At 36.0% G+C, this 18,423-nt stretch overlaps 1 protein-coding gene across 2 annotated transcripts in view; it reads left to right on the top strand.

The window, feature by feature from the left end:
- Window positions 1–17,802, top strand: part of LOC127029986 (cadherin-7) — a 71,177-nt gene extending 53,375 nt beyond the window's left edge. Inside the window, exons 7-11 of one of the 2 annotated variants that reach the window (XM_050915882.1) lie at window positions 3,115–3,251; window positions 5,227–5,348; window positions 7,422–7,539; window positions 9,576–9,827; window positions 17,309–17,802. In XM_050915882.1, coding sequence (XP_050771839.1) covers window positions 3,115–3,251; window positions 5,227–5,348; window positions 7,422–7,539; window positions 9,576–9,827; window positions 17,309–17,802 — 1,123 coding nt within the window. Of the gene's footprint in view, window positions 1–3,114; window positions 3,252–5,226; window positions 5,349–7,421; window positions 7,540–8,862; window positions 8,907–9,575; window positions 9,828–17,308 lie in introns of those variants that run through there. The other variant, XM_050915883.1, reaches the window with a different exon arrangement.
- The last annotated feature ends 621 nt before the right edge of the window (window positions 17,803–18,423 follow it).

Here is an 18,423-nt window from a genome sequence, read left to right on the forward strand (position 1 = left end):
AAGTATTCATCTTATGTTTGCCTGTATCTAAGGTCAAAGCTCAAGGACAAAGACTCACCACCTAAGTTAAACCAGTAATGAGTTACTTGCTACTTTTCTTATGCAGAGTAGTAATATTAATTGTCAAAGAAACATGCAGAGGATCTAGAGGGTAATACTTCTGACTCAGGAATTTTGTGAACTTAAATGTCTGCAGGAGGAGGAACACATACACAATTGAAAGTTAGTACTAAGTTCATTTGTTATTATTGTTCATTTAAGGCATACATAGAAAAGAACTTCACAGGTACAGAACTTGTTTCGATGTCACCTTTTTTGGTGATGTTAAATTTTCACTTTCATGCATTGAAGATGAACTTGGGACTTTAGTGTAGCTCTATAATTTCTAAAGCAGCAATCTTAAGTTGTAAAAATAAAGCATATGTTTCACTCCTGGAGGTGACGTAAGTGTTCTTTCTCTCTCTTCTGTTACATATTTGCAACGTATTCAAAATAGCTGATTCCTATCATGTATAAACAAGTCCTAGATGGATGGTTGGCACAGATTTACTTGTGAAATTTATCTTTGCTGAGCTCTTTCTTTGCTGTGGCAGTGTTTTCTGGCACTGATGTTAGCATCTGGTGTATAATATCTGGTTTAGCAGAATCATGTAGAGTAGGATTAAATCCAGTTCCATAAATGCAGTCCATGCTCAGAATGCTTTTGACTCCTGTGTAAACATAAGGATGAGTTTATTGGCCTTGATCTGGTTAATTTTTACAATTCCAGCATAAAAAGTAGTTATATCACCAGCTTAACTAACATCTTGAAGATTTCTTCTGCTTCAAAATTGTTTGGAATTTGAGAGGGAGGAAAAAGAGAAATAGTGAAGGTTTATCTATATGCTTGCAAACCTGCCTTGTACATTGTCAGGGGTACTGACGGATCATATAATTTAAAGCTGTCCTGCATCTGCTATGATATACATCAGAGCCAAATTCACCTAAAATTGGAATGTGTTAAGGAGGATTAATACATAATACTTTTCATCATCTATTTAAGAAGTTTAAATTATTAATCTATAAATAAGTATTCCAAATTCCAAACATTGTATTATATTGATATTGATTAAAAATTAGATTTGTTACAATTCAGAAAATGTTGAAATTACAAGATAAGACACAATTAAAACCTTGCCAATGGGGGGGGTAATAAATATTTTGAAAATAAGAGGTTATCTCATATGGACCAGAGAACTATTGATGTTTGAACTAGCTTAGATAAAGGATTTAAAACTCCTGCAGCTCAAAGATTTTCAAGTATTAATGGCTGCAAGGAATTAAAAGATTAAAAGTATTTAAAATATTTTTTTTTAGAATTTGAATATGGTTACAACGCTTGTAAATAAGGGAAACTGCTTGTTTCCTATGCCTAAAATTTATTTTTGCTCGTTTCATAAGAATCTGTCGTCCAATTTATATAACTTATTTGCTTTCCCTCCCTCCTTCCTTCCCTCCCTCCCTCCTTTTTATTGCTTTCTTTTTATTGCTTTCTTGCTTTCTTTTCATTTTTCTGTCTTTCTCACCTCTCTCCTTCTCCTTCTCCTTCTCCTTCTCCTTCTCTCTCTTTCTTTGTTTCTTACTATTTTTTTAAGAAAGGTCTTTGGCTCTTCAAATTGCATAGTGATAGTGTTAATAATTGGGAAATCTAAGGGCTGGCAGGAGATTGAATCCCAGCTATGGGGCTTGCCAAGATTGACTACATAGCAGAGGTGACAGGCATAGTCTCATGGGGAAACTTGCCAGCCACAAAACAGCTGAAGAGCACTGCTGACCAAATAAACAACAGTGCTGGCATGAAATAAAGTAAAAAATGAACTACAGTCAACATAAAATGGAAAAAAAAAAGTGAAAAAGGGAGAGCCTTAATCCATGAAAACTGCTGTTACTGTTGTTGTTACAACTCTTTACTCTGTTCTCTCTCTGACTGTGACATAATATGGTGAAACAATTCTAATTATGTCACAAGTCTCTACTCTAAGATCTTGCAGCCAAGAAGGATAGATAAAAACACAGTAATACAACAAAGTAGAAGCTGGTATATTACAACACAGAACAAACAAATAGTGTCATAAGATCGTTACATCTGGGAAGTCCTGGTTTTTAACTGTCTTCCATAATTCTTTCCTTCCACGTTGTTCAAAGGATTTGGTTAATGTTGTATCAATAATCTAATATATCATCAGTGTGACAGTAATTGTAATGATCACACTTGGTCTGATTCGGACATTTTAATTCATCCTGAATGTAGGGAAGTGCTCTGGAGTACATACTTGATCTAAATGAGAGTACAAGAATCTGACCCAATATTAAAACGAATGTCAAGAATATTCCAGTTGTAAATCTAAATCTGCCTAATCAACTGTCCTTTTCTCTCAGAAGGGTTATAAGCAAAACACCCACAGGCATTTTGACCTTTTCCCTTCTGCTATTTTCTGTTTGCTAAGGAGCTCATTTCCCCTTCCTAAAACAAATTTGGAGGTAAAAGATATGTTAAGCCAAACAGTTAAGGGCATGAGCCTGTGTTTGTCTAATGACAGTAAAGCACCAGGAGCTGACAGTGATGACATGCAATCCCTTGACCTACTCTGCATCATCTCTCTTTTTTTCCCTGCCCCTGCAGCTCTGGGTGACTCAGGGGCTCTTCTGCTGGTCATAGAAAGCTCTGCGCTCAGACTGCCAGCCCCCATGGGAGCAGCGCCCGGCTGGTACAGCCGTGTAGCAAACTTCCAACTCACCTCCTCCTTAGCTGGGGTTCAGGAGGATGCTATTCCATGAATAAATGAAAGTTTGCCTTACAGCAGAGAGGAAGAAAGAAAAGAGAGGGGAATACCTATAACCTCACTTAAGAGGACACTGTGGGAACAGAGCCCGCCACTATCAGCACATGTCACTGTGTAACTCTTGCCTTTCCATACAGCTTTGCTTCTGTCTACGCCCCAGAGAAACTGGGCAAAACAAAGCTCAAAATGGGGAAATAATGGAAACTCTTTCTCTCTACTAAGAAATCAATGAAACATTTTTACAAACGGTAATTGAACATAAATCGAAAGTTTTCTTTCGTCCTTCACCTAGGTACTCGATAGATCGAAACACAGACCTGGAGAGGTATTTCAATATTGATGCCAACAGTGGAGTCATTACAACTGCCAAATCTTTGGACAGGGAAACTAATGCTGTTCATAATATCACAGTTTTGGCTATGGAGAGTCGTAAGTAACAATTTAAAGATTTTATTGGCTGTATGTGTAAAAATTCAGGCTTGGTTGTCATCAGCTGCATTGAGAGAAATTATGACAGTTTCCAACCATGGCAGATAAAAATAACTTCTTACTCCATGTAAAAGAAACCTATGTGATAGAAATTAAGAAATACAACAGATTAAGTGTTTGCTCTTTCCTTTGCCTCACACCTTGTGTAGTCCTTTGACTTCTGAAAAACAAGTACAAACGAAGATGAAATATGTTAAGTCAGCAGTCTCAGACCAAGTATCATTAGAGGAAAAGTAATATGGAGTATAGAGTAGAACAGTTAGCCCATCTTAGTGATGGCACTCACTTAGAGTTGATTGCTGTTGGTCAACCACAGCTTTCTTAAAAGGTATGAAGGAAAGGGGATGTGAATGCTTGTGTGGTTTCACTTTCCTGACTCTAAGGTAAGACTGTAAAGGATATTTGTACTTGGTATCTTTTCTGGTGTAAGATGAAAAGTGTTGAAGGATCGAACCCTTCAAGCACATACAACAAGAATTCTGTTAATGAAGGTTTAAACCTAAACTTGTTCAGCTCTGAATACATTCCGTGAAAAACTATATATTTTTGCCTTTATATTTGAAGAATTTATTTCTTCAAATTTCATCCTTATTACTACTCTGTTGGGCTCTGATAATGAAAGAGTTATCAGTTCTCTGGCCTGCTATTTTAAAAATCCTCACTTCTTGCTTTCAGTGAGGTTAATGTAATGTTTAACCTGAAAGCTAACATTTATCATTTAGTGTCTGTATGAATTTATCTTGTATTCTCAGGAGTAAATTTTGGTCTAGGAGGCCAGCATGGAAACCAAAAATTTTCCTGGGTAGTAACAAAACTGACAAGGTAGCCAAGGGGCATACCTGACACAAGTGAGAGTCTAGGAGCACAAGTAATACCTTACAATGTTTTAATTTATGTTCACGGCCTGCTTGGTTTTCAATAAGTTTGGATCAGCAGAGGAAAAAGTTGGTGTCAAAATTGCTTACTCCTCTAGTATTTCACATGTGGAATAAAAAACTAAAACAAAACAAAACACTTTGTGATCTACATTTGGATGCATTGCTTTAAATAGTTACAATATTTACTAAAATTTGGTTGCAATACCCTATAAAAAGGTAGATACATATTTGAAGGTGTGTGCAGTTTTTCATTCTGCCCTGCTCTATCACTAATATCACCATTTGTGGTAAAAAAATAATGCAGTCTCTCTTTTCCCTGCTCCAAAACAGAAGTGTTATCTAGCAAAATAAGTATAGCACACACTGACGTCCTTTATGCTTAGTCCAAAAATATCTACTGTTTAAGATTAAAAGATGACTTTGGACCCTGAACAGATTCATATTTTAGCTAGAGATGTGCATCAGTTTGAGAATGTGTTTCATATTTAAGGTGTTCAATATGTTAATGACAGTGTTGAAATACTTAGTTGTGTGTGCAATTTAAATACTTTGAGATTTGCTTGGGAATACAGCATCCTCTTTTTTCTGTTATACATAGCTGATGCAATTCTGGTTTTAACTTCTTAATAGCCTGATCAATCTGAATTGCAACAGAAAGGTATGTAACCCATAATAACCATGCTATTCCTGATATGAATAGTGCTGTTCTGGCTAGCTATACCCCTTGGCAATGGTTTTACATCATCTTGCTCTTATCTTTCCATACGATGTGATTCAATGCTGTGATTAGTGAGTTAGATTTTCAGTTTATCCCTGAGAGTAAAATCTTAGTTTAATTGAAGAGGCTGTAAAACATAAACGTTGTTTCCACCAGGTCCAGGAGATCAAGCCAAGAGCTTCCTTTGTCTTTCCAGGAGGGATTGTAATTGATTTGACATGTATATGCAAAAGAAGAATGCAAATTAAAAATGTACTGACCCAAAGAATAACTTGCAAGGAACTCTTCCTGATTGTTTTGTTGGCTTCTTTTCCTATAGAGAATCCAGCACAGATTGGGAGAGGCTATGTAGCCATCACTATCCTTGACATCAATGACAATGCCCCTGAGTTTGCCATGGAGTACGAGACAACTGTCTGTGAAAATGCTCAACCTGGTCAGGTATGGCTTGATAGGTTTTTTTAAGTTTATTTTTATCAGATAAGCAGCCATTCCTTATGAAAGTCTGCCAGCTTTAAGATAAAATATAATCAGCTTATGGCAGTAAAAATGACACTTTGATATGCAGCACAAGCAAATGTTAATCAAACCCTAACATCTTCACCACACCTCTGAAAAGAAAGACTCAGGTGTAAAAATTACTTGTGGAAGGTACTGTTAAATTCTCTGGCTTTCTTACTGATATAGCTGACACGTTTTGCTAAACTCACCTAATTTTGAGTAATATTAAGAATGTGTACTTCCTCCTAATTTTTCTGGGAAGTGGGAAGTCATAACACAGAGGTTATTCTGAGACTAAAGGCCTACCATTCCTAAACTGAGTACACATTTTTATTTCCCTTCAGAAGTACGGGCCATAAGGCCACAATTTCACAGGGGAGATGTATTCCTACCATATTCCCCAGTGTTTTTAACTCCCAAATGTCTTCCAAGTAGTCCTAGACTCAACTAAAAGTATCTGGTGTTTTTTGTCCTTGGTGTCTCTTATATTTGGATTTTTCCTCTCTACTTTGTAAGACCTCAGAAAAAAAAAATATTTTCTCATTCTCTCTTCTCTCTCCCAGAAAACTAGTAGGTGTTTCACCCACATAGATCCCACGTATTCCCTGGGAGACTTTGCACTTCTGTGCCTTCTCACAGAATATTGTCTTTCCTGTGGCAGATGTTGTTTATTGCACATTTCAAAATCACAGCATAATTTAAATCCTTAACAGAAAACACTATGATTATTAGCTTGTGTTCATGAGAAACACAGAATATGCATGCTCTTGTTACAGTACCTGTTTGTTTTCCCTGTGATCTAGTCAGAACTGTTAACTCTGAATATTCATTCTTTATGGATTTTAAGCAATGGTAACACTTTTTTTAGAGGCAGATTTTGACAGAATTTTAGAAAATAAAATTGGAAAAATAATGATAATAATAAAAAAGAAATCCCAGAAAATATTAGCATACTTATGACTTGGCTTTTTATTTTTCATGATATTAAAAAAAAAGTACATAAATTAAAATGCTCAAAAGCATAATCATCTCCTTGCAAAAGTTTACAATGTTGATCGCAGCCACTGTTAATTACATTAAGGGCCATCCAGAAGATACATTTCTTCCACTGCTATGCAGTTTATGCTCCAAGCTCTGGTGAATGACAGGACCTAACTTTCTCACAGGCCCTGCAGATCATTGCTTTTGACCAATAAAGTTGGTCCAGTAAGTAAAGTAAAGTAAAGAGTTGAGTGACATTTTAGTTTTAATAGTGTCTGTACATGCTTAGGAGATTAGAAAACCAAAATGCAATATGAGCAGGTGTTGTGGTTTAACCCCAGCCTGCAACTAAGCACCACACAGCCGCTCGCTCACTCCCTGCCGGTGGGATGGGGCAGAGAACTGGAAGAGTAGAAGTGAGAAAACACGTGGGTTGAGATAAAGACAGTTTAATAAATAAAGCAAAAGCAGCGTGCACAAGCAAAGGAAAACAAAGAATTCATTCACCACTTCCCATTGGCAGGCAGGTGTTCAGCCATCTCCAGGAAAGCAGGGCTCCATCACACGTAATGGTTACTTGGGAAGGCAAATGCCATCACTCCAAACGTCCCCCCATTCCTCCTTCTTCGCCCAGGTTTATATGCTGAGCATGATGTCATATGGTATGGAATATCCCTTTGGTCAGTTGGGGTCAGCTGTCCCAGCTGTGTCCCCTCCCAACTTCTTGTGCACCCCCAGCCTCCTCGCTGGTGGGGTGGGGTGAGAAGCAGAAAAGACCTTGACTCTGTGTAAGCACTGCTCAGCAATAATGAAAACGTCCCTGTATTATCAATGCTGTTTTCAGCACAAATCCAAAACATAGCCCCATAGTAACTACTATGAAGAAAATTAACTCTATTCCAGCCAAAACCAGCACAGCAGGACTCAAAGGAGGGTTGATACTTTGATAGGTAATAGAGTGGTTATACAATGTACGTGTCTTTATGCTTCTTAGCATTCCAAACAATGAAACCCCAATGTATCTCAAAACAGGTGATCCAGAAAATCAGTGCAATTGATAAGGATGACCCACCAAATGGCCATCAGTTCTACTTCAGTTTAACACCAGAGGCAGCAAATAACCACAATTTTACACTGCAGGACAACAAAGGTAAGGACATTTTGTTTGGGTAAATATTCACCACTAATACCTTTCATTTTGAATATATCATGCTGATTATGACCTACATAAACTTCTATTCTGGTAAGGACATAAATTAAACTACAATCAGCCTGCAAAATAATTTTATCTGTAGATTATTTGTCAAGGGAATTAAGCTGTTGTTTGAATCATTTAAAGCCTTGAGCCAAACAGGGCATCTTCAAATCTTTCTTTTTTTTTTTCCAGAAGCCACTTTTCTCACATTTTTTCCTTGTATTTGTAGGTTTTTATCTAAATTAGATTTTCCCTTGGGGCAGTGACTGAAAAATGTCCAGGAATTCATGTTTTATTAGTATAACTCAGGGTATAAAAAATGAGTGCACAGTAAATCAAGAGGTTTTTTTTTTAGAAAACCACATCTTTTCATTAAGTATACCACCTATTGAAGAATGCTTTTGATAAAGGAAGCGGCCTACAATATTTACACAGAATTCTTATGACTATTTCCCCAAAGACTTATGCAAAGACTCCCATTGACATCACGTTTCTATTAGTTAAAGTATCTGAGAACACACTTCAAATTAGTGTTCTCATTAGGTGCACTGCATAGTACGGCAGCTGGGCATGTATCAGTCAGTTTAGCTATTAGCTGAAGCAAATAGAACTAAATAGACACTGTGCTACTCTTGCATTGCTCTTTTATGGATCAGTACTAAACCAGAGCTACAAAGTCATCCTTATTAATAAAGCAAGAAAAACAGACATATGGTGGACTAAAGGATACTGTTTGCACAGACAGACTTTGAACAACATTCACTAAGTATAATATGTGACCTAGTAAAGTTCTCTCACACAGCTATTTATTGCCTTACCCTGCATGTAGTTGCTGACATACTTAATTTTCTTCATATGAGCAGCTTGCGGTTTGAAACTAAAGACTGTAATAGTAATAATGATCAAAATAATAAAAATGCATTAGAATAATACTCTATTCAGAAATCTGACATTGTTACAAGTACTGTAAAGTATTTAATGAAAAGACAGGCCCTCTTCCAGAGAACTTATAATTTGGAAAAATTAATAATAGACTTTTCAATGCCAGTAAAATCAACGGAGTTAAAAGACACAGCAGCAGTTGCCTCTTTTGATGTTAATTAATTTTATGCATATCTCATATGATGCTATATGAAGAAGTGCTTGCATATTTTGCTGGATAGGTCATAAGAGATGACACAATAACATAACTTTACAGGACTATCGATATATCTGGCTATAAATAGATAGATAAGTAGATAGATAGATCGACCAACTGACCTTTTCTATACATTCTAGGAGTTGTAACTCCCTGCCTCTCAAGAGCTGTCAACCTGTATTGAACACAGTGAGTTTTTCACATATTTTCTGGAACACATGGACTTTTTAATCACCCAAGTCAGAGCAGCATCGAACCACACATTTTAGACTGATTATATTAGTCATCTTGACTCTCAGATGAGACTGAAAACGAGTGCATGTCTTTGTTACATGTGCAATTACCTGTATTTGTGCACCAACTGGATTTTTTTTGCATTAAAAAAATATTTAATTGGTCTTCAGAACTTATTCTCCTATTTATACGTTCATCCCTTCCATTAATATGATATCTATATCTGTAAACAATTGAAATACATCCTTGGAAATTAGACCTGAAACAGGTATATAGATACTTAATCTGATCACTGAAGGGTAATTTTTTTCTTTTTTATGATGATCTCATCTTCAACTATCAAGAGTGTGGAACTGTGAGCTTAACCAGAACCAAATAGACCTCTGCAATCTTGGAACAGTCTTTCGTGGAAAATAGAAATCTTTTTGTTTAGTTGGGTATCATTTCTCAGCTGATCCTATCTCTGCAGCTTCAAAAATATATGACCAGGAAAGATAAACTTGTTGAAATAATATAAATGTGTTTATAAAGTCTTTTAAGTGAAAGACTGTATTATTTATAGGCTTGTGTTTTAGAAAGGTCATGTATTTTATATTTACCTTTTTATTCCTTTATCTAGATAACACTGCAACAGTATTAACTAGAAGAAATGGGTTCCGAAGACAGGAACAGTCTGTTTTCTACTTGCCAATATTCATTGTGGACAGTGGATCACCTTCACTTAGTAGCACTAATACCCTCACCATCAGAGTCTGTGATTGTGATGCAGATGGTATTGCTCAGACATGCAATGCAGAAGCATATATCTTGCCTGCAGGACTTAGCACTGGAGCCCTGATAGCAATATTGGCTTGTGTCTTGACACTGCTGGGTACGTCTTCTTCCCATTACCCTTATTTTCCTTTCAATGTATAGTAGCAGAAGGTAGAGACATATATATATCTATATATGTAGATAAGCTTCAACACACACCCCCGCCCCAATTTCTGTAAACAGGGACACCTAACATTCCAGGCAGAACAGCATTTTGTATCATGAGCCACACCAAATCTTTAGTTTGGAATTTTCAAGTTCAGATACTCTGTCTAGCTGCCTCCAGACACATATATGAAATTATAGTAAAAGAAAAAAAGATCACGTGCATGAAATGTAATATTTAAGAGATAGACAATGCAGTTTATGGAAGTATTTGGTTTAGCATACTCACCATATAACCAGTATCAGTGTGTGTCCCTTTTTCAGAGATATAACTATTTTAAAACATTTATTGATTTGCATAGAACAAAAGACATTCAGAAAATACAACAGATGTAATTTACTGATGGGAATCATATTTAATTGAACATCTACAAAATGATCTTTTGTTACTCCTACAACTCGTAGCACAGTTGGATTTTATGCTGTGCAGTGAAACTGCAACTAGATAACAGACAGTGGAAAACAGTGCAACAGTGTCAACTTCCTAGTTTTGTTAGCATTTCTCATTTCATGCCTAGTCCTTAAACAAAATGGCTACATGGTGGTAGTAGTAAAGGCCCAAATTGAGGAGTAAAGATGAAGGATCCTCTTTACTCCTGCAGGATACAGGTGAGGAAAAGTGCAGTTTCGCTTATTGTCAGAAAGTTCACACATTAACAAGGGTACCAATTTGGCACAGAAGAATTTTCTTGAGTGTTGTTATCAATGGAGAGATTTTTCTATTCCCTGGCTGTATATACCAGTCTAAGGGAAAGGGGAAGACCATAGTCTCCTCAGGTTGGTGTAATCCCAGCGGTGATTTATCTGTCGCTGTTATCCAAGTAGTTTTAATAGGTCAAATCAAAAGACTTTTGTCCACACTTCTGTTCATGGCAGTATTTTAACAATGTGTAGATTTCTCTTCGTATTGGCTTTGATTCACCTCACTGTAAACCATTAGAAGGAAATGTCTCTTGTGCTACAAATATTTCTAAAGGACGCAAAAAAGGAAATCCTCTTGCATTGTTGTTACAGAGTAAGAAAAATCATTTTCTCTCCAATGAACCCAACCGACTTACTCAGTAGCTATCTATAGGAGGTGGCATTTCCAGAGCTTTCCATCTTTGTGACAAAAAACCCCAACAACATAAGATTGTTTAAACTCACTCAACACATGGTTAGGCCTAGGTTTAAGGAGAAATGGAAGGGAATGATTGCCAAAAGTTTTAATGAACATTTTTTAAATACCATTTTTCTAGTAGCATTTCTAGGCCATTTATACACCCAAATGAACTTTATTTGGACATGAAGCTAAATGGTAGAGTTCAAAAAGATATACAAAAGATTCTCTTATATCAACTGGCATTGGCATCAGTGGAAAAACAACCATTTAAAACTTTGGTCCAATGTATTTGAGAAGAAAAGTTCTGTAACAATCGCAATTCACTTCATCCCAAATTGAAAGGTCACCATTTCTGTTATATATAAAAAGGGAGTTTCTGAAGATTACATAAGAAACTACTGTAGATACAATGCAGCCTGGCCTGGGCATAAACTTTTCTTAAATAGGAGCCATATGTCTTAAAGGAGAGCACTGAGTGGAGACACAGCATGTTACCAGGCAGTAACTTGCTTATTCTACTCGTACACCAGGGTTCAAATACAACCAATAAATCAAGAAACCTGAGTTTTTATTCCCGTCATTGTTAGAGTGTGCCAAACAAGCATTTGGTAAAGAATTGAGGATAAGCTGTCTGAACATAGTGTTTGAATAATGGGGCTGTGCACTGAAGAGGAATCTTGCATATGACCACCTTACCATTGATTTTATTTGTCAAAGAATTGGACTTCCAAATTCAGCTGTCTGAACGCATCACCACTGTTTATCCAAATAGACATTTGTATGTGCTGTCATCACTTCCAATCTAAACTGTTCCTTTTGGGTACAGTTCAAAGCTGCAGGCACAGTTTAGGCTGCGTTTGTATGCTAACCCTGGCTTTGAGCCCCGCATTTCGGGACTGTATCCTGCTGCTGTTTTGTTCCCAGCCAGGTGCCAGTCTTCACAAGGAAGAGGTGCCTAAGCATCACTGCTGCCCAGTGAAACCCCAGTCAAATGTTGTTGCTTGTCTGGTCCCAGAGCCTTTCTCTTCTCTCATTTGTTCCTAGAAGACATTTTCTGGGAGCAGCTGAATGGTAGTACTGCTAGGAATTTACTTTCTCCTTTTTCCCTTTTTCTGTTCACACCCATTCCTGAGAAAAAATCCTGAAGATCCACTAGCACAGCATAAAAAATAGGCTTCAGCTGTTGGCAAGTGGTTCTGGGGCTGGAACGAAGGGATGCACGCTTTTCTGTAAGAATTTATCAGTGAAAAGAGGAGACAGGCTACCGGATCAAATTTTTTTTCTGACCCAAGATTTAACACACAGTGCAAATCCAGTCACATTCATCAATGTCATCTCAATGTGAGTGCCAGTTGTAAAGCGGAGGAGGCATGGGATTTGCATAAATGTCATGGATACATGCATTCTGGCACTACTATCTTGAATTCTTAACAAGCTCTTATCTTCTTAAAGTTAATATGATGTACTTTCATGTTTGTTCTTGCCCCATACATCCCTTTGTCTAATAAATAACTGTTTGTCTTGACCAAGGCTCAGATTGCCTCAGTGGGATTTCTTAGTGTTGTTATTTTTACTTAAGCAACCAATCAATTTCAGATAAGCACAATGTTTTCACTGATGCTAAGAAGGAAGAATGTTACTAAATCGTCCTAATTCATTATAATTGCATATAACATGGTATAGACTATTTTTTCAAACTGAAATGATTTTTAAAAGCTAAAAACGTTTTACCAAAATCTTTTTCCCTCCTCATATTGACTGATGGAGATTAATTCTAAATTTTATTCCACAGAAAAGTTCCAGTACTTTCTTAATTACTTAGAACAGCTTTATAATTATTCACTCTGCAGTGAGGCTACGTTTTAAAGGAAAAAACTAAAAAAAAGTGCTTGCAATTTATTCTATAAAAAGCATATGAAAAGCTAGTTTGTATTCATTTTAGACTGTACATAATTTTTAGAGAAGTAGGTAGGAATTTTTTAACTCCTCTGAAAATTATACGGTAATTTAATTCAAGGTAATTTGTTTTTCAGTTAGCATCTTCCAGACACAATAATTGCTTTTGTAACAAGTGTTTAGCATAAAATGTGTACATAAAATCATACAAAAAAGGAATGTTCACCTGTAGATAACCCAATTGTATTTGAGAGGTTAAAGATTTTCTTTGTATTGAAACAATGGAAAGCTAGATTGACATAATGCTTTTTCATGATTTTTATCTTCCATACTTCTCAATATAATCTATTACTACCGCTTGTTTTCTTAGAAACACTAAAGAAAGCTTCCTATTAGTGTGGTACTAGAGTATACAAGTTAATAACACATTGATTAAACTTCAAAATACAGATTTAAATTATTATTTTTTCAGTTGAAAGACGAGGATTTTGTTGTTATTATTATCACAATACCTACAAGAACCCAATTAAATCAGCACATATAATTGTATGATTCATAAACAAGAAGAAACAGTCCTAGTCATAAGGATCTTATTCTCTAAATAGGTCAAATGTGTACAGAATGTGACTATGTAGTATGTGTGGGTTTTGGTCTTGTGGTTGTAAAAGTGATAAATCTGTAACTGTTCTAATTTGGGGGTATCCAAATTAAGTAATTTAAAAGGTGGTTGAGTATGAAATGCAGAAGCTGTTTTCTGAAAGTTATAGACCCTATTAGGGTCACTCAGTGTGGGCATTTAAAGATCACAGTCACTTTGCAAATATCAATCCAAACTGATTAAACAACAGTTATATATGAAGCTTGTTAACTGGGAATTAAGTGCAGGTTTCCTGAGTCTTGGCCTCTGTAATCCCCAAATCTCATCTGACTGTACTGGCAACTGCAAGGTATAAATAAATAGGTTATTAGTGTGCTGCTTAGATGGCTGAGGATCTCCAATCTTCAGCTTTATGAATCATGACACACCTAAGGCATAAACCAATGTGCAGATTTGCTTGCAGCTGTTGCGGCTTACTGCTATAGTAAGCACCAGGCTTAGGGGTGTAGCATATACACAGCATGATAATGCTTGTGATTTAGCTCTGTCCCTTACTGTATAGCTCTGCATGTAGTCTTCTCCCTCAGGTTGTCTCAGGGCTTTTATGGCTTCCTTACAATTATGTTGCAGTTGCCTTGAGTACAAAAGGAGAGATTAATACTAAAACAGAGAAATATGCTCAGGTGACCTAAAGCTGACTTTTTACCAGATCATACCAAAATGGAAATTTCATAATAATTCCATAAAGCACACTGCAAAATGGCAAAGCAAAAATCCGCTCTTGTATTCAAAGGTGTTTGTTTAAAGACTGATTTAGGTGGACTGAAACTAGTGATATTATCATTACATCTACACTGACACAAGGATAATTACCACAGCTAATACAATTACAAATGACATTTTCTTTTGGCTATTGTACCTGTTAAACAAAATCAACGTTTCTAACAATTCAGGTAAATCAGAACAAAAATATTAGTTTAGATCTATCTTTATTAGTTCTGGTTATTTAGTCTTTATAATTAGTTACTTCTAATGTCAATTGGTTTAATTTTGTTAAATCACATATAAAATCAGTATTGCCCAATCATCTCTTTAGCATAAGTTCGGTGTACCGGTATGGAGCCAAACTAGTGGCCTCAATGTGCAATACGTATGTCCCTAAAGCTTTTCCATTGTATTATTTCTTCTCTAAAAAGCATAAAATTAGGTTTTCTAGATGTTCAGCCAGTCACTAATTACTGACTTAATTTCTGCTTTTGTGATAAATGTAGGGGAAAAAAATCCACCATGACTTAATGAGAAATGGATGAGCTTTAAAAGCGTTTGCACTTGATTTAGATATCAGTGAAATTTGTTTTGGGCTTCTATTCATCTCTGCAGTTCCTGCAATGCAGCTAAAGCTTTGTTCATTTAGAAGTTAAATTTTATTGTTCATAGCTGTTGGAAAGGCTAGAAATTAATAATCTCATAAAGCCATCTAAATGCTAAAATATTTAACCTTTAGAAAGACTCCATATTTTTCTTGGCTTCAAGCAAGTGTGAGATGTACAAGGAATACTATATAAAACATTCATTGTAACTCTATTTTTTTTGTACCTTTAGGCAGATCTGCCTACTAAGTTTCATATTTTTCACTTATTAGCAGGTATTTAACTCTCAAAATGAAGTATGTTAAGAGGGACAGTGGTGTGAAAATGCATTTACACTTCAGTAAAGGAAATGATTAGCTGCTTACTTATATGGCAATAAAAACTGGGGCAGTAAATGTTAAATAATAATTAAAAAGTTATGTCAATAACAATCTTGGCTTAAATGTCTATTTGTACTGTCAGCAAGCTAATTTGTCTTTCACTTTAAAATATCTTTTATAATAAGGAAAAACATTAAGAGTGGAGTGCAATTGTTGTCTCTGATGACAATTTTATGTTCTCTGCTGTATAATTTACAGCTCAATTTGTATTATATAAATATCAGAATGTTTTGAAATTTCACAAAAGCAACTTTAAAGGTCAAAATCTTATATTGTCAAACTGCTTATGTAAATCCTGTTCAAAGCAAAATGCCCCAAACTAGTGGCTTCTGAATTCAATACATAAAGCATGAATCAGGGAGATGCCAGGGGCAAAAAAGTGAGAGAGTGATGCTGATGCCACAGTAATATAGAGTCACAAGGCATCTGTTAGTAGATGGATCATTAGATGTGTGCCTGGTAGCTATGGAAAAAAGGAGAAAAAATATTGCCTAATATATTTGTCAAAAAGTTTAGAAAAAAATTGAACTTGTTCCAATTTTATTTTTAGACATGCATGGCTCCAAAGGAAAATAAAAAGAATTGCAGAAAGTCCACCTTTAAATCTAAATCTGATGCTTTAGCCAATTCCAAATAGTACCATAACGTCTATAGACATATGATACAGTTTTCTGCATGTACAGTCTCTGAATGACTGTTTTATTTGAACCAAGTGATACCAATATTAAATCATGCCTAATGATGACTAGACTGATATTGATTTTAAAAATTCCTCCATGAAAAGAGGGGCTTTCAAGAATGGCAGTCCTACAACACACAATTTATGGAGGCCACTTTTGAGACTACCTAGGGAAGCTCAAGCTTAATTTTATCTATATCAGCTTTGCTTTTCCAATGTTTCTGCAGCATTTAGTTGGCATATCAAAGTACTGTAAGTAAAGATTGTAAACCTTAGACATGTGAATTCATATAATCACATATTCTTAAGATTAAAAATAAACATAAAATCAGAAGAGATTAATTGAATGTGGAATGACACTTACTTTTCAACATAATGTTATTTTTACAGTCATAGTGATGCCTGCTATTTTCTAGGAGTATCATTAACTCAGCAAATATTATCCAGATGCTACAATATAGTATTAATCATTTTCTACGAGGATGATTCACACTCTGTCATGTCCCACAGATGGGTGCAATATTCATATTACTGGTTCCATATTTTGTGTGTCAGCAATGATGTTTCTCTGCCAAAACTGTATTTGAACAAAAGGAACCTTGAGTTAGTTTCTCCCAGTTCTTTTGGCTGTCACTGCAATTTAGTATTAGCTTTCAGGCTGAAAGAAACTCTAAGGATTAAAATTTTTAAAAAATTACATTTCTAGCACTGGCTGATCCAATAAACTTCAGCCTAGCAGTTCTTATTAGATGTAATTCATAAACCTCAAGTACAGTACTTTGCTCTTTATAGGGAAGTGAGGTCTTATATAGAGATACTTTTAATCCATGAACTAAGACAGTCTTATTTTACACATTGCTTAACAATTCAGTGTTCTCCAATCTACAATTTTAATTTTTTTTTTCTTTCAGCAGAGATTGGCCATATAGTTTAATTCAGTCACTTCCCAAACCATGGTTGTTAAATTCTATTCAGTTACTTTATGAATGTGCTTTTATCACTTGGGCAATTAAGAGTTCAGGAAAAGGTCTTTTTTTTTATTTCATGGCTGTCAGATTGTAATAGTCAGATTGAACCAGTCCCAAAATTTATATTTAGTGGACAGCGTAGGATATAGAATTAGAGATGAAGACATTAATCCAGAATGGGTTTGGAAATAGATTCTTTAACATCTAAAAAGCTTATGGTTTAAAAGCTGTTTCAGAACCTGCTAGGTTTCAAATCTAACTGCATAAATTGCCTGCTATTTCCTTGGGTCTTTGCCATATATATTAATGAGTATTTCCACCACTAGGAAAAATATGAGGAAACTTTAGCATTGCTAAAACTCCAGTCTTTCTGTGTTCCAGTTCTTGTCTTGCTGATTGTCACCATGAGGCGACGGAAAAAAGAGCCCCTCATTTTTGATGAAGAGAGAGATATCAGAGAGAACATTGTCAGGTATGATGATGAGGGTGGTGGAGAAGAAGACACCGAGGCTTTTGACATGGCTGCCTTGAGAAACCTCAACATCATCCGAGACACCAAGACCAGAAGGGATGTGACACCTGAGATTCAGTTCTTGAGCAGACCAACTTTTAAAAGCATCCCAGATAATGTCATTTTTAGGGAATTTATCTGGGAAAGACTAAAAGAAGCTGACGTGGACCCCTGCGCGCCACCCTATGACTCCCTGCAGACGTACGCGTTTGAGGGGAACGGCTCGGTGGCAGAGTCACTCAGTTCTTTAGATTCGATCAGCTCAAACTCTGACCAGAACTACGATTACCTCAGTGACTGGGGCCCTCGTTTTAAAAGGCTTGCGGATATGTATGGGACTGGACCAGACTGCTTATACTCATAGCCTTGGAACTTTTCTCTGAAAATGCACTGAAGAATGCTAAAACAGAAAACTCAACCTTACAGACTGAAGAAAGTTGTAAATATTTCTCCATTTTTAACCTTTTAGGTTTTTTTGCCTTGGTGGAACATATCTTCATTAGACTTGTCCTAGGGACTGCACTGACCACACAGAATATGAGCGTTCGGTGGCATTTTTGATAAAATGAAATGCTCAGCCACGTTCAAATAGATAGCAACTCTCAGATACCTGCAGAGGCAACTCACTTTCAAGAGTATGTCATGCACTGTGACCTCAATGAGCTAATGATACTCTGTAGACGCCTTCACAGTATTGCTATATCTAGAATACAGAGTCTCTGGTATGAGATAAGTGTAAGAAGAAATAAATTTACAAATGTAATATATAATTCAATACAACATTACAATATATAGGATTTACAGATGCAAGGTTTTTATAACAAATTTTCTTTACAGCGTTGCATGCAGCTTGCTAGGCCAAAAACAGAAGGACAGACATGAAAACAAACAAAAGCCCAGTAGATAATTTTTTTACTTGTCCCTGTTTGTTCTCAGAGCTATTAAATTAGAAGTCTCTGTAATTTTCTCGGTAGTTTTATGAAAA

The sequence above is a fragment of the Gymnogyps californianus genome, chromosome 2 (genome assembly GCF_018139145.2).
Source record: "Gymnogyps californianus isolate 813 chromosome 2, ASM1813914v2, whole genome shotgun sequence".
Taxonomy (NCBI): domain Eukaryota; kingdom Metazoa; phylum Chordata; class Aves; order Accipitriformes; family Cathartidae; genus Gymnogyps; species Gymnogyps californianus.